The 20,708-nt window shown below is 48.0% G+C and overlaps 1 protein-coding gene across 2 annotated transcripts in view; it reads left to right on the forward strand.

Moving 5' to 3' along the window:
• The window catches only part of SCRN1 (secernin 1), a 53,656-nt gene extending 34,801 nt beyond the window's left edge, over window positions 1-18,855 (forward strand). For both annotated transcript variants that reach the window (XM_031455118.2, XM_031455119.2), the window contains exons 4-8: window positions 2,395-2,597; window positions 3,493-3,687; window positions 5,871-6,036; window positions 14,089-14,269; window positions 16,489-18,855. In XM_031455118.2, coding sequence (XP_031310978.1) covers window positions 2,395-2,597; window positions 3,493-3,687; window positions 5,871-6,036; window positions 14,089-14,269; window positions 16,489-16,647 — 904 coding nt within the window. In that variant the 3' untranslated portion in view covers window positions 16,648-18,855. The remainder of the gene's footprint in view (window positions 1-2,394; window positions 2,598-3,492; window positions 3,688-5,870; window positions 6,037-14,088; window positions 14,270-16,488) is intronic.
• The last annotated feature ends 1,853 nt before the right edge of the window (window positions 18,856-20,708 follow it).

Here is a 20,708-nt window from a genome sequence, read left to right on the forward strand (position 1 = left end):
TGCTAAAGGTGGATGTCAGAGCGAGACCCTGACCTTGGCCTAGTTAATTTCATCCCTTTTCCTGCACCAGTCCAGCTGGTAATGAGGTGTAGCAGCCAAAGTGAAAGTAGGTGTGGAGGCCAGAAAGGCTCTGTTGCCATTTTGAACCACATGAACCTGCCGCATCTAGGAGGTGGAACTGTCGAGACAGGCTTTAAAATCGGCCTCTTGATGCTCTGACTTGGCCTGGATCACTGCAGCCCTGCTGCATCCGTACCTCTGAGCCTCAGGTGGAGAGGGTGTAACCCCCCCGTCATTCACAGCCCTGGTGCTGTGGAGCAGTGGTCCTGTTCTCATCCAATGGCAGGAGACCACGTGGGAGTGGAGAGGTGGGATGAAGGAGTGTCTTTTCCCCGTGGTCCTGGCACAAGGGGGAAAGTCAGAATCATGTCTGTGGATGATCACTGAGCCTGGGCACCCGCTCCCCCATCCCTGATGCTGTGCACAGCCAGCACCAAAGTCAGCGTGGGAGGGCAACTGGGGGCAGATGCAGGTGCTGGGAATCTCAGTGTGGGACGCCAACAGGCAGAACAGCAAGCAAGTGAGTGAGAAACTGCAAAAGAGAAGTCTCGGCCTCTAAAGTTGGTGCTGTTGCCCCAGGCTAGTATTCACAGGCTCCCAGCATGTGTTTGTTTGCAAGTTGGGGTCTGGCAAAGGCCCTGGGCACAGGGTTCTGCCTGGGATAGGTACGTGAGGCAGTGTGACCGGAGCCACCAGGGAGCTGTGGTAAGGAGGAAGGGGCCTTCCTGTGTGCCCAGCTCTGGGCCAGGAGAGGTACTCATAGCACAGCGTTTGCTCTGGATCCTCAAGGTGAGAGCTTGTTTCTGCTACTTCTCTTTGGAGAAGATGGCACCAACCTACAGAAGAGTCGACTTAATTCAATCTTCTAATGAATTCATCCTTTTCTCACTCCCCTAAGGTCTCAGGCTTCAGCCTCTCCAAGCATTGCCTTGTCACCAAGTCTTCCTAAATAAGCTTAAACTGAGAAATGCCAAATGAATGGACATATAATGATCTATGAAAAGACGCCTTTTGTAAGGATACATCCTTAGCGGGTAGTCGCATTGTCTTCTTTTCTCCCTGGCAGCACAGGGAGACGCCCTGCAGGAAGAATCAGGCTGGGTGAATTTCTATAATGATTGCCTCTCAAGTTGAGAACTTACCCGGAACTGGCCTGTGCTAACATCTTAGCGGGCTCCATAGCCACTGTCCTAAGACTCCGTGCTCCTGCCGCCAGAATTACAATTTGCATGAAGAGATGAATAAATAGATGTTTACTGAGTATATATTTTGTGCCCTCCTCCTTCAAATCAGCCTGAGAGGGGAGGTGTGCTGTTTTTCACCTTACAGATGAGACAATCAGGGTTCAGAAAGCTTCCATGACTAAGATCGTCCTGCTGGTGGGCAGCAGCACCAGAACTGGAAGTGAGGCCCCTTTGTCCCCGAGTCACTTGCTTCTCTGCCTCACTGTGCTGCCTCTGGAAACTTACTGACCACGTCCTTGGCCCTGGGCCCTTGCACTCTGTACGTTCATGCTCATGTTCATGATCTCATGAAACCCATCCTCATAGTACTCAGTGATGGAGGGACTTATTTTAGAGATGATATAAAACTGAAGTTCAAGTATATTATGTAACCTGCTGCCCAAGGCCACCCAGAGGGCAGTCTTCTGTGTCCTCTTTCAGGGGTTTATGAATTGGGAGGGCTGGGAGGAGATTGCTGCTTCACTTTGGACGAAATACGTCCTTTCGGATGGCTGAAGCCGTAAGCCACACCAGCCGAGGGGGGCTGAGTGGGAGGGAGAAATGTGTAGAAAAGGGATGGATCATATCCTAACCCACTGCCCACTCCTAATGAGATCGTGAGTGAACTGCGTGCTCAGAGGACAGTGGCTGGCTCTGGAAGACTTTTATTGGTAACCAGAATACCTGGTTGGAATAATAGAGGTCAAAGCTGGGCTGTGCAGAGGCTTCCTTTCTCCCAGAGGCAGCGGGGGAGAACAAGGGACCGAGGAGGGCCTCGCCAAGGGCTGGAGCTGAGCCGGCCAGCTCTCTGAAGTTGGCGAGCCTCCTTCCAAGACGGAGAAGCTGCTGGGCCCCGGACTCTTCTGTCTGTACGGAAGAGGGGTGTCCAGAGACAGAAATCATCTCCACGCTGTTGAAACGAATGTGTGAGAGATGTGTATTTATCCTGAGTTCAAGTGCTGTTAATTGTTTGTGTATCGGCCCAAGCATCTAATGTAGTCTCATACGTTGGCTTTCTTCAAAACCCGGCCTCGTCCCAGCCTTTGATCACTCCAGGAATAATTAGGTGGTGCAAAATGGCTGAGGTATACTTCTGGTTTCCTTGCTTCAGGCTTGGTTTAGAGAGAGGGACGACAGCTAAAGAAGCCTTAGATGTCATCGTCGCCTTGTTGGAAGAACACGGACAAGGTGGGAATTATTATGAAGATGCAAATTCCTGCCACAGCTTCCAAAGTGCATTTCTGATTGTGGATTGTGAGGAGGCCTGGGTGCTTGAGACCGTGGGGAAGTACTGGGCTGCAGAGAAAATGACAGGTGAGTTGGGGTGGCCGGCGGGGAGTTTCCAGGACAGGAGAGGCTGGGGCGGATGTTGCCTGGACTGACGGAAACCATGCTGCTCCTGCAGCCCCTCTGTGTGCTGCCTCTTCAGGCTCTCACATGCCTCTCATTGCTGGGCTTCTGCTGCTGGAGAGGAACGTGGGGTTTTCTGAGCCTGGAGCCAAGAGCTGTCAGCACTTGGGAAGTACACTTCTAATATTTCATACTGACTGCTGGCTTTTGGGCAGAATTGGGCAACCAGTTCTTAGTTATAATGATGACATCCCAGAAACTTCTCAAACTCACACGTGCGCGCGCACACGCACGCACACACACACACACACACACACACACACATTTGCAGGTATGTTCCATTATTTGAAAACAACTCAATTTCCATGTCACTGTTTTTCTAAATGTCGGGACTGAAAAAAATTTGAATGAAGAGGTATCGTATTTTTATTTTTGATAAAAACCATATATATATTTGCGCAGAGGGTGGCAGTGTAAACTGTTCCTTCAGCTGGAGCAAGACTAAACTGGAGAGGAGGGCGTGTCTATAGCTGTGACATCCGTAAGTCTTGTTAGTAGCACAGAGCCTCTTTCAAAGAACCTTTCACTTTTCTTGTAAGTGGTAACTGCTTGGGGTTTATTTGGCCAGATAAGTGACTGTTGCTCATTTAAAATGTGATGATGGCTGGTCAGGACTGGTCATACCTTCTGGGAGATCTTAAAAGAGGGCCAAGGATCGTCTGTTTCTCTCTTCAAAAATGGAATCTTCTTCCTCTAGTTAAGGGCAAGTTGCAGGGGAGAGATGTGCTGTAAATTTCCATTTCTTGATTAAGTCTTTATGCATCTATTTCTAAGTAACTGGGCTTTGCACTCTCTACAGAGGGAGTAAAGTGCATTTGCAATCAGCTTTCTCTCACAACTAAGATCGACGCAGAGCATCCTGAACTCAGGAGTTACGCGCAGAGTCAAGGTTGGTGGACCGGAGAGGACGAGTTCAATTTTTCTGAAGTTTTTTCTCCAGCTGATGACCATCTAGCCTGCTGTTCAGGCAAAGACAGCTTAGAAAAGCAAGAAGGTGAGTTAGTGTAGCCCTTACAATTCTCCCTCGCATATCCTTTGTCCTGCAGCAATTTCAGAGACCTTGTTTGAACTTAGGAGAGTGAGCAAGAGGAGGAATAGAGAATAGACCTTGTATATAGAGAGCGGCTTGTGCTAAAGCCCCTGACGTGCGGGCAGGACGGCAGTTTGCATTTATTTTTACATGATGCTTCCTCATCCAGGGACGTTTCCTGCTTCTGTTTCTCCTTTAAACGCTGATGTTGTCTTTGTGATACTTATTGCAGCCTTGCTTATACCTCAGCATTAGTGTATTTGCCTTAGCCTCTCCCTGTATTTTCCTCTCCCATTAGCCTGCTGGGTCTTGACGGCAGAGGTGTTGTCTTTTCCTCATCTTAGGATCACCTTGTGACACCTGTTATGGGTCTTTGTTCCATGAACATTTGTTGAGTGGAATTGTTGAATTGAATTCCCTTCGCAAGCCCTCTGCCTTCCACCCAGCATTGACTTAATCATAATCAATTTATGGGTAAATGTGGTGACTGGATAGCTTGTTTCTCTTGTGCCTGAGTGGAAAACCCCTCCACATAAGCCACAATGACCACATTTTACATTTGCTAGTGATACATGTGTTTGGTCATTTCAAATAGAGATTGGCAAGCTGTGACCTGTTCTCAGGGCCTGTTTTGTAAACGCAATTTGATCGGCACACAGCCACACTCATTTATTTAGCTGTTATATTATGGCTGCTTCCATGCTACATGGCAGAGTTGAGCAGTTTCAACAGGTAAGCTATGGCAGAGATTACATGGGCCGTAAGCCTAAAATAGTTCCTGTTTCTTTAAGAAAAAGTTTGCTGACCTTTTCCTGAAGAACACTTCAGAGCTTTTGCTGTAGAACTCAATTAAAATATTCTGGGTAGGAAGGTAGGAAAGTATCCATTTTAAAATGGAATTTTAAAACTAACTCTAAAAATTTTTAATAAAAGAAACCCTAGCTTGATAAAAATACAGAGTAACAGTTGTGAAGTAGTTCTGCCAAAATGTCAAGTCTAAATCTGGGGAAGCCTCTGGATCTAGCTGCTCATTTACTGGAACTACAGAGGAGGGAGGCACATACCAAATAACACCATCTGTAAAGTCCGTCTTGCAAAGTCCAGGCTGTGGGAAAGGCTTCAGGAGAAATGGCTCAACGAATAAAATGCAAAGGGGAAAAATAAGAGGCAGAGAGTAAAGGAGATTTAAGAGACATTGTCAACCTGTTGAATGCTGTTTTAAATCAATAAACTCATTTATGGGACAGTGAGGAAATTTGAACACTGGATAGTTGAAGAGCTTAGGGACTTACTGTCAGTATTTTTAGGTGTGACGTGTTATTAACAGAGATTTACAAAGAGGGTGTGAGTTGTGCTAGTGAAGTTTAAGGCACCTATTTCTTATGTGGTGCTTTGATTTGATTTTTGTGAGCACAGACTGAAAGAATAGTGTTCAATAAAATTATAATAGAGGGAGAAAATGTAGGACTGGAATCCTTTGTAGTCAAAGACTTGTTAATCCGCTTATCTGAAGTCAGAGACAATAGTTCTAATGGCTCTAAATATTCTAGATACTTCTCTGTGTATGTTCCCCACTGCAGAGAGGTCATTCTCCAAATACAACAATACTGACTAACCAGCAAGATCGTACCAGAGAGCTTGCCTGGTGGACTGCATAGATTGCACATACTTTTTTATGAATATCATTCTATTGCATGCTGTGCTAGTTGAGAAATTGCTAAGTGCCATAACAAAGAGACCCCCAAATAATGTGGGTTAAATTGATTTCTCTCCCATGTTATAGTCCAGATGTATATGGACAGTCAGGGGTCGGGGGTGGGTTGCTCTGCCTCAAATTTGTGACTTCCTCTTGTGGTCCACTTACTGGCATCTCCCAGCCAGCAGGAAGGGAGGGGAAAATGTGAAGGGCAAGCATTCCTCTTTACGGACGTTATGGGCAGGTTGCTCACATCATTTCTGCTCACCTCCCATTGGTCAGGAGCTATCACGTGGCCACACCCAGCTACAAGGGAAGCTGGGAAATACAGTTGTAGTTGGGCAGTTCTGTTCCCAGCTGTAATATCAGGGTTTCTATTACCCAAAAGGGAAGGGCTGACGGATTTTGGTTAGCAGCTTGCCTCCCCTCTCTCTCTTTTTTTTCTTTACAGAAAGCATCACTGTGCAGACTATGATTGACATCTTGCGGGACAAAGCCAGCGGGGTCTGTGTTGACTCCGAGTCTTTCCTGACCACGGCCAGCATAGTGTCTGTCCTGCCTCAGAACAGAAGCTCGCCATGCATTCACTACTTTACAGGGACCCCAGATCCTTCCAGGTTTGTCTGAGACACAGTCATGCAGGTGGCAAGTGTGTGCTTCCCTTGAAAGCTCTTCTAGTAATCACACACTGAGGTCCTGTACCTCCCCTGTATAGCTGAGTCGAATGTTTCAGTCATTTTCATGGTGGCCAGTGCAGCACAAAGAGCTTTGATTAAGGGACATTCTTGGCTTTAGTCACAAAGTGTTCATCACAGTCATGGACTCAGATTGGTTTAAATTCAACAAACATTTATTAGTATATATTGTGGGCCAGGCATTGTGCTGTATGTGAGGGATGTAAAGATAAATAAGACCCAGTGAGACAGAGAGATACAGGAGTGCCCAAGATGGATCAGAACGATTGATCAGAACAACCAGTTCCCATGAGTCAGAGGACAAAATGGTCCAAGGGCAATGCAGATTGAAGCAGCTTCAAGTGCACTAGCTTCTTCTTTAAAAACATTGTGTTTTAGAGAGTTGCTTTCTGCCCACATTCTTCAGCAGAGAGGTTTTGCCGCACAGCATTTAAGAACACAGCCTCTAGAATGAACTGCCAGGATTTTGAATTCCACCTCTGTCACTTCATAGCTGGTGAGTTCCTTAACCTCTCAAAGCTTCAGTGTCTGAACTATGGACAGAATACCAACCCCTACTTTTATGTGCTTTGGGGGAGGATTAAATGAGATAATGCAAGTAAATGCATAGTAGATCTACTTATTTTTCATTAAGACTGTCTCTGATCTAGCGGGCAGACAGCAGCTCTTCTCCTGGGTAACGTTCAGTCAGGCACATCGCAGATCACATTGTCAGCGGCGTAGACACAACCATCCAGTGGTTTCTAAATCTGTTCATTATCAGAATCACTTGGGGGGATTTTTGAAAAATACAAATGCCTTGACCCAAACCTATTGTATCGGAATCTTTAAGGTGGGCTTAGGAGTTTGTCAGGTAAGTTTGGTCCTCAGCCTGGAAAGCTCTAGAAGACTGCTCATTCCAGGAGGGCTCTAGTATTTTTCTAGTCTTCCACTGTCTGGGAACCGTCATCATTGTTTGAGTCAAACATTGTTGAGTGAGTGTCAAACCTTGCACTCCGCTACTAGGGAATCTGTAGCTGGTTGATTTCATTAGCTTTCCAGCCAAAAATATTTATCCTCCTCTTATTCAGGAATACAAGACAGTGCTGGTGCCCAGCTAGGGACCATGTCTTAGATGACTCAAGGGAGAAGCCAAGTACCTTTCCTGACTCTCTGGCCTCACTATTGCCAATATCAATACTAGCAGGACTATTATATTTGACATAAGCTATTCTTAGTTTTCATTCACTCATTTATTCATTCAACAAATGCTCATTAGGCACCTGTCATGTACCAAATATTATGCTTGTAGAGTACTAGAGACAAAGTGTGTACAAGATAAGAGGAGGCACGAAGGAGATAATGAAGGGGGAACTTCACAGAGCAGCATGAAACAGCATAGGATGGCACAGAGTTGCAGCTATGCATCTTCTTGTAATGTAAGTTTCCATTCCTCCTCCAGCTCCCCCCACCCCCACCCCAGTACACACATCCCAGTACACAAGCCCAGCGTGCTACTTCTCTTGATAAGCCTTAACCGCTCAGCACTAATCTAGACAACCTTTCAGGACATGCCTCTTGTTTGACTCCAGCTGCTTTCTCTTGATTTTATCCCCCTGTTCTTAGTTCCATGGCCCCCTAGCACCCACTTTTTGGCCCATCAGATTAGGGGCTTGTCCTTCCTCTCCCTGGTGTCTGCACTTTGTGGGCTCTGACCTCACCTGCTGGTGGCACAGCAGCCTCTTGTGAGCCCTCTCTGCTGGCCCACAGGGTGCACGTGGGCATTTAGAACCCATCTGGACAGCTCCGCCAAGGTATCTGGACATTGTTCTTTAGGAACAGAAGCCTTTGAAGGCATGGGTTGAACTGAAGAATGACCGCACCAACCCTCTTTGCTCCTGAAGTCTCAGACACCTGCTCTAATTGTGCTTAGAAGACAGGGCTTTGTGATGTCAGCATGTGAAGATGAAACAGTTCTGTTTCCTAGACTAAAGTACACGGCCTAACACAATTCTAAAAATGAGCTGGAAAATAGCCTTTTAATATCTCAAGTGGAAATTTCAAGTAACTTTAAAAGAAAATTATTCATGGTTAAATTAATTGAAAAGACCTTAAAGGATATTAAGGGCTTCCTGGAAGATGTTCATTTTTATTGCCTATGGTTAAACAAGCTACATTTCCTACTGTGACTACAGACCTATCATAGGTTTTTTTTTCCCTATTCAACATTTTAGTGTTTCTTTGTAATTGGGCATGTTCACATTTTGTATTTTGTCACCAGGAGGCATAATAACCTACTCCTGGGTTTTTAGGTAATAAAATTAGAGAAATTTTAGCCAGCTTCTGCTAATGCTGAAAACATTAAGGAGATGTTTGCAGGAAATAGTTTCAAAGCAGTGGACTTGCAAAAGATTATGATCAAAGAAGACTCTATTATTTATCCTCCCAATTAGTGCTGGAAACCAAAGGACACGAGCTTACTACTGTTCTCTCTGCTTCAGCACTTCGCCCCTTTGCTGACTGCATTAATTATAGATCCTTTTCTCGAAATAACTTGTTCTCGCGTTCCCTTTTTTCTTCCTCCGTCCCTCCCTTCTCTCCTCCCTCCCTCCTCATATGTGCCAGGTACTATGTAAGTTTGAGAGCTGGAAGCAGATGCAAAAGTCAGAGTTTGAGAGAGAGAGAGAGGGAGGTGCAAAAGACCTTTAATTAATGTTATTGAGAAGGCAAATTCCATCATATTAATGGTCTGTTGAGTCAGCTGGTGCCTCAGTCATCCATATTATAGTGACACTGATTGGCTGTAGTGCACTGGGTCTGACCTTTGCAAGCCATTTCCTCAGTGAGGGCCAGTACTTGTCAAAGCTACATTGATGTGAGGAATCGGGGAGGAAAGAGCAGAGAGGTAGCTTAGCATTTGGAGACGGACATTTCCGAGCGCTGCCGCGTGCCGGAGCCTGTGAGAGCTGATTACGTCACCTCTTCCCAATCCTGTGTTCAGCGACGTCTCGTCGGTAGCTTGAAATGGGCCACAATGTGTGTGTTTACACTGTCAAAATCGGCAAACACCATGAATTAGGGCTTATTGTTTTCAGAGATACGGTTGTCAAACCGGCACATCACTGAGAGAACCCCACATCTGAGAAAACACACAGATACTCAAGATGCTGGATGGATAAACCAAGAAGGGGAGAGAATTAAACATTCTTCCATTCTAAGTATTAGAAGGCTATTTCCTGACTCATTCTTTAATCGTATTAGGGTGTGTACTTAAGCCTGGGAAACAGAAAATAGGGAGGATGTTCTAGGAAAATAGGGTGTTCGATCCACTGTAGTGGCAAGGAGCTGGGGAGATGCAAGGGACGTGGGGGGGGTGTGCGTGTGCGTGTGTGCGCGCGCGCGCGTGTGTGTGCGTGCGTGTGGGCGCGTGTGCGTGCGTGCGTGTGTGTGCGCGCGCGTGTGTGTGCTCCTCTTCGCCCAGTGTTCTAAGCTTGAGAGGCTACCTTGCAGCAGCTGAGACTGTCTCATCTGGTTAATTCAAGTGTTAGTGACAAGTGGCACCTTTTTGTTACTGGCGATAACAGTAGGGGCCCTAGACACTGTAGTTGATGTAAATGCGGTTCGGGGCACAGCCTGCACGGGCAGACACGGAGCTGAGGGCCCCGTGTAAGATATCACCTCCTCCAGCTTCATTCCCAGTTCTCCCAGCACTATCTTTTTCCTCTCTCCCACCCTATGGATTTGACTTTTCTCAACTTCCCAGGGTATCCGGATCCAGCTCTAAGGGTGTCCCACGCTCCTAAAGCACTAGTTCTCTCTCCCTCTAAAAGGAAACACCCTTCCCGAATAGGTTCTGCTCTCAGCCAGATGTAGCTTTGGCGATATGATTAAAGTGACTCACTGAATCTGGGGTGACCCATGGATGAACCGCTCAGAGGGACACCTGCACTTGAGAGAAACTGGTTCTTCTGGGCTCTTTTCAGATTGGTTCAAAGTTGGGCAGGTGCATCTGAGCAGGAGCCTCTGTGCTGCTCCTCCTGTGCCAGCGGGTCTGCCGGGGACTCCAGGGCGTTGGAGAAGCCTGGCTCCTTTGCTCCAGGAGTTTCTGCATCTCCAATAATAACAGAGCCATGGTTGAAGTCAGAAGTGTGAGCTGGCCGTGGATACTAAAATTCCAAACCCCAAAGCACAAAAAGCATTTTTTTTTCTGCAGTAGCATCATGTGTATATGTATTTAAAAACCCACAGAAGGATTTACAGGTGAGAGGTAGCAGGGAGAAAGTGACATTACATTTAGAAGATCTGAATTTAGTTCTACATCCGGCACATGTTAGGAATGTGCTTTTGAACAAAGCACTTAGCTTCTGTGAGTCTCAGTCGCCTCATCTGTAAAATGGGACGGAAGTTTTTGCCCTGCCTTGTTCATTGCTGTATCCCCAGTACCTAGAATAGTATCTGGTACTCAGCATTATTCACAGATTGATTGAATGAATGAATGAATGAGTGAAATACCATGAAAGCACTTTGAAAATTATGATATACTATAAAATGTTAGAGACTTTCGTGATAATTTTGTTTTCCTTCCCAAGGAAGAAACAAATGAGAGGAAAACAGATTTTTTTTACACTGGCTTAGTCTGTCCATCACAAGGTTTAAGAAAGAGAAAAAGGACTGGTAAGGCAAAGGTGCCTCCAGCACGTTTCTTGGCTGTGACTCAAAGTGTCACCCAAGGTGAAATCCTGTAGACTCAGACAGACCTTGCAAGCCGGGCTGGCTTTGTGTCATCAGGCTGCGTGCCTTGGACCTTGGATTTGTCTCAAAGAGCACTGACAGGTGCAGTCACGTTGTTTCCTTCAGTGATGCTCATGGCTTCCTCTGTTTAATTGCCCTTCATGAGGATCCCTTTCGCATAGCTCAGCCACCTTTAAATCTCTTTGTTAACCAGCTGCTGGGCTGACTCTGCGGTTGGAAGCATTTCCCCTTTGGGGCCTATCATCCTGTATTCAGGTTACATGCGCCGTGGAGGGGGTGGGTGACCAGAGCCAGCTCTGGGTTAGGTGACTTCTCTGAAGGTCAGTCTGAGAGGCGGCTCTGAGGACAGAGCAGAATTAGCTTTCTAGAGCCCCCTCAGCTGCATCCCCTTGGCCATCCTTGGGGTGGGAGACTCCACGTGGGTGATGAAGTGGGCCCCGCCCTGGCTGGGTGTGCGGGGAGGGGGTCATGACCCAGATGGCAGTTCACTTTGCCACTAGCTGGGCATGTGACCTTGGTCAAGTCATTTCATCTCTCTGGGCCATTCATGAGCATCCATTCATTCGAGGGGCATTTGAGAAGCTACCATCTGAGGTTCAAGTGTGGGAAAATGTCAGAGTATCTTCTCTCCTATTTGGATTTTTAATGCGATTTTCTGTAAGGATTAGCAAGAAATCAGAACATTTGGAAACCCGAGTTATCCTCATTGCCCTTTTCTGGATATGCAGACACAAATTATCAAGACTGAATTATACATAATTCCTACATCCTCCATATAAGTATTATTGCAGTTTATTATTGGCAGTAATTTTTATTTATTCAACCTCAAAAAAAAATCTCCCTTACCACCTGACAAATGTACGCTTCATGTTTTCAGCAACTCCTTATAGACTTTGGAAAAAAAATTTCTTGGAAAGCTTTGGCTGTTTTAGAATATTGTGGGAACCTGATCATATTTATTATTTATTTATTTTTCAGGTTAAAATGGATAGATGAGAGGGATTAACATCTGGTCCCTCCTGTCTTAGAAACCCCATCAGACATGCTCACTGATGTTAAACTAACCTCCACATTCCAACGAGTGTGATAGAGTGGTCTGAGTTTTTGTTGTGCTGTTATCTGTGTATTGGGTGCAGAAGACCACGACTGCTTAGCATGAACTTCGTGGAGTCAGAGTCCCAAGTCCACAGGCCACATGACATAGAAATGGAAATAACACAACAGCTTTAGAAGCTGAAAGGGATGCTAGAGATTGTCTCAGTCAGGTGAGAGACAGAGAGGGAAGATGACGCGCCCCATGGTTGGTCAGAGGTGAGGAGGGCACATGCACCCCCATCCTGACTCAGCCCCGTTCCCTGTCCCCGCTGTCGTGAGGCAGACAGACCCGGAATAGTAGGTCAGCAGTCCCCTTGGGGCCCCTCAGGGCCACGGTTCTCCCCCACGAGGCCAGAATCAGAATGGTTGTGAGTCACCCAGTAAGTAAAGCACTGACATTCCTGAAATTAAATGACAGGTTTCTCGATGAAAACATCACTCCCACATGGGCTTTTGAGGGGTAGAGAAAAGGGGTGGGGCGCAGGGGCTTGTGCAGGGTAGCATCAGTCACGCAAGTGAACATCACCCGTGTCCTGAGGCCGGTGGAAAACAGGAGAACAGGAATTAGGTCCAGGCCACCTGCCTGAGCCTTGTGCATCCTGGCGGATGGGACCCGGCATGGGCCCAGCCTCCTGTGTGTGTTTGCGTCACCTGTGAGAACAGCACTTATCCTTAACCAGTGCTACCACTTCGCCAGCTTGGGGTGCAAAGGTCTCACTGCTTTCAGTATTCGGAGTAAATGAGGATGAGCCCGACCTTGCGTGCTGTGATCAGGGTCTTTTCTTTCTCACTTGAGCCCCCTTTCCTTGATAACCTCAGGGAACTGACCTCAGAGGTCACTCCTCATCACCACGTCTCTGGTCGTGCTCCTCGGACTTGGATGTCATGAATCCCCCGGGGACCTTGTTAACATGCAGCTTCTTTTCAGCAGGATGGGGGTGGGGCCCGAGGGTGATGCCAATGCCTCGAGTCCAAGGACATAGTTTGGGTACAGGGGTCATGGGTTCCCAGTTCTTTTCAGACAAAGGCAGACGTGAAAATGGTTGCAAGGCACACTGGCCAGGCTGCTCTGGGCGCCTTAGCCCAGGCACCTTGGGGCTGAGACAGTCAACATCCCAGCTCACTTCTAACCCACTGGAGGCACAGAATAAGCCAAGGTGCACCAGTTAAGAGGAGAGAAAAATAACCAAAATCCGACCCATACACACGGGATGTGGTTGTGTGTCTCATTCTGTCCAGTTGTTATTGCAGGTGCCCCCTGGGGTGTGATGGAAAGCAGGCCACCCTCAGGGCCCAGAGGTGCCTGTGATCTGCCCAGAGCACTTTGATCCAGCCGCGTTCTTTCTGGGTGCAGAGCGGGGCCAGTGAGGCTCTCTCCTGAGTGTTACATACATTCAGCTGTATTGGCCTGGGATCCCAGGATGCAGTTCCTTAGGCTGTTTAGAGGGGTGTGTACGTCTAGGGGGTATGCTGACATGTGCCCAGGTGTGCACAGGTACACGCACACACGCACACACTCACACACACAGCCCTGTTCCCTAAGACACCTCCTCGTGCCGAAAGAGCTGCATCTGAGGGTTCTTGCATTAGCCACCTCTATGCCCTCGCTCCCCTCTCACACGACCAGACTTCTGTTCTCTGTGGTGTGCCCTCTCTGGGGCCCCTGGGATTTTTTTTTTTTAAATCTGTCTCCTCCCTAAGTCTTTCAGAGATACCCTAAACATTTTCAAATAAGGGAGAACCTAAAAAAAAAGAGTGGGTCTCGGAGCCCACCTTTCCAGGAGGCCCCTTTCCACAGACCATGGTAGAGAAAGACCAGCTCAGCCTGATGGACCCTGGCACCCTTTCCTCAGAACACTGTGTGTCTATTTGCCTTACTGTATGTAGCTGAAAGGGGCTCTCAAATGGCCTTCCTGGAGCAAAGCCAGTCTGTTTTGTTGTCTCTCGCTGTAAATAGAATTTGCAGCTCATAAATGGCGATTCGTTTTACTGAAATAGTCACTGACATACGCAGTTGTGTCTCTCTTGGCATGCGCCCACCGCGCTCCGTGAGCTGGCCCGGGGAGTGCTGGCAGAACGAGGGCTCAGCCTCTGGTGTCCGCAAGCCCCGCTCTCAGTCCGGCTGAAGCACCTTTCCTTTCTCGCCAGGTCCATATTCAAGCCTTTCATCTTTGTCGAAGATGTAAAACTTGTCCCCAAAGCACAGTCTCCCTGTTTCGGGGACGATGACCCTGCCAAAAAGGAGCCTCGGTTCCAGGAGAAGCCAGACCGCCGGCACGAGCTGTACAAGGCCCACGAGTGGGCGCGCGCCGTCCTGGAGAGCGACGAGGTGAGCCTGGCGGTGCACCCCGAGGGGGCGAGGTCGCGGGGAAGGTGGCAGGGAGGCGGTTAACAAGGTCATCTCCCTCCTCTCCAGCAAGGCTGCTCCCAGAAGCCCAGGTCCCGAGGCCCTTCCCAGAACGCTGGTGTTAATGGTCCGCCAGCCTCTTGAGACCCAGAGAAACAAAGCCTCCGCTTTGGGCGCTTTTCTGGAACTCAGTGGGCTTGAATATTTCTCTTTCATTTGCTGTTTACCCAGGAATAACGGAAGTGTGCAGTTCTAGTCAGGGGAACTGCTTTTCTGCAGTCAAAAATTCTTTGCATGCTTTTGGAGGTAAAAAAGTTATACATGATGGCAACACTATTTAAAGATGCAATCGTAATCTTATTTTTTTTTTAGCGGAGGTACTGGGGATTGAACCCAGGACCTCGTGCGTGCTAAGCATGCTCTCTGTCATTGAGGTATATGCACCCCTTGTATGTTGTTTTTTTAAAAAAGTGATTCTTCAAAAGAGTTCTGGAGATGGATGGTGGCGATGGTTGCACAGCCATGTAAATATACTCATGCCACTGAAGCATACACTTAAAAATGGTTAAAATGATTAATTTCATGTTCTGTACGTATTTTTTTCACACACAAAAGTTTTTTAAAACAGTTCCTAGTTTTAAAATAGTTACTCTTCTAAGTGCAACCCTCCCTCGCCCACCCTTTGGTTAATAAAGTTACAAGACATCGGTTCAGACAAGAGCGGCGCTCCATATATGCCCACGGCAGCCAGTAGCGATGGGCTTTCATATAAAATCCAAGTCTCTATTTTGCTGAAGGAAGAAGGAAGGAACGTGGTTGTTAGACGCTCACCTGCTTCCCAAGCACGTATCTAATGGCTTGTAAAGGTCCAGTTTGTCCTGAAGAAAGGGACGTCTTTTAGGTAGACTGGTGCACGCATTTTGTGTGGACCAGGTGAGCTTATTACTTTCTTACATCCGCCGGCTGGACTCTCTTAAAAGGACACAGAGAAGGTAGGGTTGTCAGTAGATCCAAATGAATTCAGAACGTATCTCGGGGAGAGGGAGTCTCCCTATTTCCAGAACTTGCTCTCTGTGCCACAGAGGTGACCGTTTTGACATGTAAAAGTCACACAGTCACTTCATACCTGTCCTCCCTGCCACATGTTTCCCTGGATCTATGAATGCCGCCGCCACACTGCACAGACTTTTGTCCCGGGCTGTCCCCGCTGGTTCCTGACAGCGTGTGCTTTCTGGGTGGACGACACTAAGCCCGAATAGAGTGAAAACGTCACTCTGCGGTGCACGATTTTGTGGATGTTTGGCAACTGAAGGCAGAGGTAGAAAGGGCCGTGTGCTCTGAGGTGTCCTACGGAAAATCTCAAAGAGATGAGACTGACGAGTCTGGGTGGACTCTGAAATTTAGAAATGAGCGGCGGTTTGAGTTAAGGCAGCAGTAGGAAGAGGGGGATGGGTGGTGCCAGCAGCGCCTCCGTTCTGGGACTAGTTGGACAAATGAAAGCTTTTCACTGTCATCCTCTGTAAATGAGTGATTCCCACTTGGAAGAAGAGCTCTCACACCTCAGAAAAAAAACTCCTTCGGTGCTTGACATGCCATTTATTCACTGATCCACTTACTCCTTCCACCAGCATTTACTGGGAGTGCCTCCTCTGTCCCAGGTGTTGGAGGATAGAGACAAGCCCAGCTCTCACGCCCGAGAGATGGTGGTCTAATGGGGGCACAGGCAAGGAGACAGACCCTCACAAGACAGGACGAGAACAGCCATGGCAGAAGGAAAGGCCCGGGCTGTGGGAGCCCAGAGGAAGGGTGCTCAGAGAGGCCCGAAGATGGGCACAGGCTGACCGAGTGCTGAGGGTGAGCAGTGTGGCCCTGTGGTGATGAGAGTCTGGAGGGTCGGAGGACGGCAGCTAGCTGGGTCTGGCTGAGGAGAAAGGAGATGTCGGGGCAGGGCCAGAGGTGAGGCAAGCAAGAGCCTTGTATGACAAAGGGCCTTTCCCGAATGCCCCTCAGGAGCCCGGATTTTATCCTCAAGGCGGTGGGAGCTGTGTAAGTATTCCGAGCAGAGCCGTGACATCACCACACTGGCGTTTAGAACCATAGCTATGGCAGTCCTATAGGAGACAGATGGAATGGGGTGGATGGGCCCTTAGGCCCTTTCGGTGTCCATTGCAGTGACCCCCACTGTTTTTGTCCTCCCTCAGGAGCAAGGCCAGAAGCTGAGGAAGACGATGCTGGAACTGGAGAAGCAAGGCCTGGAAGCCATGGAAGAAATCCTGACCAGCTCCGAACCCCTGGACCCCACTGAAGTGGGGGATCTCTTCTATGACTGTGTTGACACGGAGATTAAGTTCTTTAAGTGAAGTAAGCGTTCCCCTTCCCCTTCTTATTTAAAACTTCCCACCTTACTAAATTACCAGCAAAACAAACCACTCTCCTGTCAGAGTGAAATGAGAACGTTCAGATGTGTTAAAGTCGCACTGTTAACTTGTGTTCTGCCCTGAATCTCGAAGCGCCCCCTTCTTCTGCAGTGTAACGTGTATCCCGCTTGCCTGTTGTTTGACTGTATGACTCATTGTGGATTTTAAGCTGCTATTATTGTATTTCAGTGACAATGGACACATTAGCCTTTTCACAGGAGGACTTAAGTCCATCAAACCTTGAAAGTCAGGCTCCACTGTGCCAGGTTTGCGGGAAAAGCAAAATCTTTTGAAGTCCTACTCCTCTCAGTAGAGGTTTCTTTCAGATTAACAAGAGGCATTTCTTGGTCTGGCCCAGGGCTCTTGTGTGTGTGCGGGAAGGAGGCTCCCTGGCCTCCCTCACTTTGAGTGCAGGCCTCCGAGGCAGATTGTCTCCAGCTGTGTCTTTCGAGAGATGGAACAAGTGGGAAGGGATTGGGGTTGCTCAGCTCCAGCCCCGGCTCCATCCCGGTTCCCGGGATCCGAAGGAACCTGGCCTCTGTGGGCAGTGCTGGTGTGCGGCAGCCCCACGCTGCTTCCTCGTGTGGGAGAGCTGGTCACCTGTGTCACGGGACCCTGCCTGCTTTACAGATCCAGAGGCAGCCGTGCTGGCACTGTCCCTAAATCACGCGTGCATCTCCAAGGAGGCACTAGCTGTCCCTGCACAATGGCTTCCCCGCCACACGGGTGCGGCTGTGTACCAGTGATGCTGGGGCTGGTGACTGCCATCTAGTTAGGATTCATTACATGGCCCTATGGCAGAGTTCCACCCCACAAAGCTGCGAGTTTCTTAGCTAATGAAGGAAAGAAAAGGAGAAGCTCTCAACTGTTTAGATTCCAGTTAAGTAGCTGGAATCTGAGCAGCCACTCCATTATCTCAGCAGAGACTTTAATTAAACTGATTTGTTTCCCACGTCGGGTGTGCACGGAGGATTTGACTTACCAGCAGAGCCCAGAAAGGCATGCAGGGAAGACCAGATGGGCTCAGCCTGGGGAAGACAGAGGGCAGGAAGGGGACAGATGGATGGGGAAGCATTTCTCCCCGGGGTGACTGTCCCTCCCCCGCCCTCCCTGCCCAGCCTGTGGAGGAAGCAGCTGGCTTTTGCTGGTCCCTCTCTTTATTCCTCATGCCCCAATTTCCTAGTATCTGAAGTGGGCAGGTGGCGGTGGTGTTGAGGCTTATCTCCAGCTATCGAAACTCTCAACGGCTCTGGACGTGGAAAGGGACAGAGATGATGAATAGAAGTGTGTGTTAACACACCAGCTACTGGGAGGACAGGGGTTTAGTTACTCTGGCCTCACCTGTACCATCTGGGCCTGCTCCTCTTCATCACTGGTAGGCATTTGCAAATGGAAATACTATGAGTGTCCGTGATCTTGGAAGTGACTTAGTGACTCCTCAGCTGCAGTGGATCGTCAGCCGTGAGAGCTGAAAGGGCCTTGGGCCCCATACACAGATGCAGACACGGGCGGGGAGCGGGGTCACAGGTTTTATTAGAACAGATCTTTTTTCCCACCAACTTGCCTGTAAAGGTGTCAGCATCAGAGCACCGTGAGTTTTTGCCCAGCAGTTCTGCACATTCTGTATGTAAAACCACTCACTACAGGCGGCGAGAGATGGGAGGACCATTGGAGCTGACAGTTACCGGCAGCAGCCACGCACTGGGCTTGCGCTTGCCGAGTACTGTTGGGCTTTGGCCTGGGCTCTCACTGTGGCTGAGTTTAGGGTCCCCTCTTAGGTGGTGTGGCCATCCTGAGAGCGTCTTTCTGCAGCTGCTGGGCAGGAAGGGTGAGGCTTGAGAATGACGTAGGTTCCTCATTCCCTTCGAAGCCTGCCTGCTGAGGGGTTATTTAAAACGAGATGATGCAGAAAGCCACTCTAAAATTTCACCATGTGGTCTCACCCCCACCTATTAACCTATTGTGGAAACGTTTCATCAGACCTGGCATGTCTGAGATACCCAAGGTGATTAGGGGTTTGAGCAGAAGGACTAGTGAAGTAGATTACATAGAGGCCTGCTTTCATTATTATGGGCCGAAGAAAGGTCATGGATAACCCAGCCAGCCTTACGCCATTACCCAGCCACCTTGCGGTGGGAAACATAATGGCTACTCCTGTTAGGGACGTTGATCGTACTCCAGCAACCTCAGAGATGGGCCAACTTCAGTTAGATGTCTTGGCTAACGCTATACACCACAATTGTGATGCCACCATCTTACCACTAGGGGGCGTGGCAGCCCTTCTGTGCCACAGCCTGGCAGATGTTAAATGGTCTATGTACAGTTAAAACCCCAGTAATAGCAGCGGACAGTCTTTGTGCATTGGGATGCGTGGGGAAAGACAAGAAGAGAAGGAGGAATCCACTGGTGTGGGTGCACTCACTTCTAGTGACTTACGCTAACGGCTTGCAGTATGTAGTTGGATTTTGAGCCTGCTGTTTTTTTAAACGCTCCTAACAGGCTCTGCTTTTGACAAATGCTTATCATTACATGGGTAATTTCTTGACCAGGGATTGCTTTTCTAAAGGCAGTATGGGGAAAGTGAATATTCAAGATGAACTATGAAAATAATGTGTAAAGGTCAGTATGTAAGTAGCTTCCTAAAAATTCCATTTGTGTATCCATTAAGACTTGGGGGAGGGGAAGGGGACCATGCATGCCTTGTGCAGAAAGAAGACATAGCCATAAAGGACAGAATCTCTCCCCTACCCCTGCGCCCCATAACCAAACAGAAGCTAGCTAGTCTTGTCTAGTAGATGGATGGGGTTTACCACAGATGAAGACAGCGCTCATCCTCTGAGGAGGGGCGGGGGCTCCAGTAAAAGTAAATTAGCAGAGCGGAAGTAGTACTCTCATTTTTGGAAGTGGTTTGGAATTTTAGGTAGAATAAGGGTATACTTGAAATTACGGTGATTTCTTTAGTGCCCAATAACATAAGACAGTGTTATTATTAGAATGAGTCTTTCTTACGAGCTGTCTAACCGAGCAGGTGTATGCCTATTAGATATTAACAGGGAAGTTTCTTCACTATTGGGTGAATTATTAGATGTAAAAAATAATGATCAACCAAGCAAGCTACTTTCCTCCCCGATGTCGTCCCACATGGGTACAGGTGTTACATAGCTCTGTCTGGCCCAGCAGGAAAGCCAAGTGGGACCTGCGTGTCAGTTATGAAACCACTAACTGCATCCTTGATTGAAGAGCAGTCGGAACATTGATGGGGAAGGTCTTCAGCTGAGCTCTGGGCTTTAGGGCTTTAGGGAGGAAGCGCAGGGAGGAGAGGGAGGGAGACCCACCGAGCTGGCCAGTCCCCTTTGGAGAGGGAAGAACGGCAGGTCACGTGCACATGCTGTCCCAGCTCTGCCTGTGTGTCTCTGTAGCCCTGGCATTTTGTTCCACATGGTCCGAAGTCCCAGCTCCTCTCCTCTGGTTTGTATCAAATGTGCTTTATCTGATAGTCCAAACATCCCGAGGTGTCCCATGCCGATTTCTCATGGGGATGAATAAATACGTACATGTTTGCAGTCATGTTGTGAGAGGTTAAATGTGCAAGCTGGAAAATGCTATGGGCAGGGAATAATAGAAGGGAAAACCTTTCTGTTTCCTGCAGTGGGAACTGACCACGTAGACTTAACAGACTTTTGTACAAATATCTACAAACCAGATAACTTCCCCATCCAGTGCTTGCCTTTGGAATTGTCTCTAAATACATCAAGCATACAATAAAAAAAAACAAAACAAAACAAAATTAATGTCCCATGGCCTCTTCTATCTTGTGTTTCATGAATAAATGGGCACTGGTCACAACATAGAAAATGTGTATAAAAGGGCATATATCTTCTGACTGGAATCTTTGGAAAAGCCAGTCAGTTCAGCATTTCCTCCATTTATCCATTCAGTGGATGAATTCACTCTTTAAAAACAAACACAAAACCACGGGATACCACCTCACACTCATCAGGATG

This window comes from Camelus dromedarius, chromosome 7 (assembly GCF_036321535.1).
Source record: "Camelus dromedarius isolate mCamDro1 chromosome 7, mCamDro1.pat, whole genome shotgun sequence".
NCBI lineage: Eukaryota > Metazoa > Chordata > Mammalia > Artiodactyla > Camelidae > Camelus > Camelus dromedarius.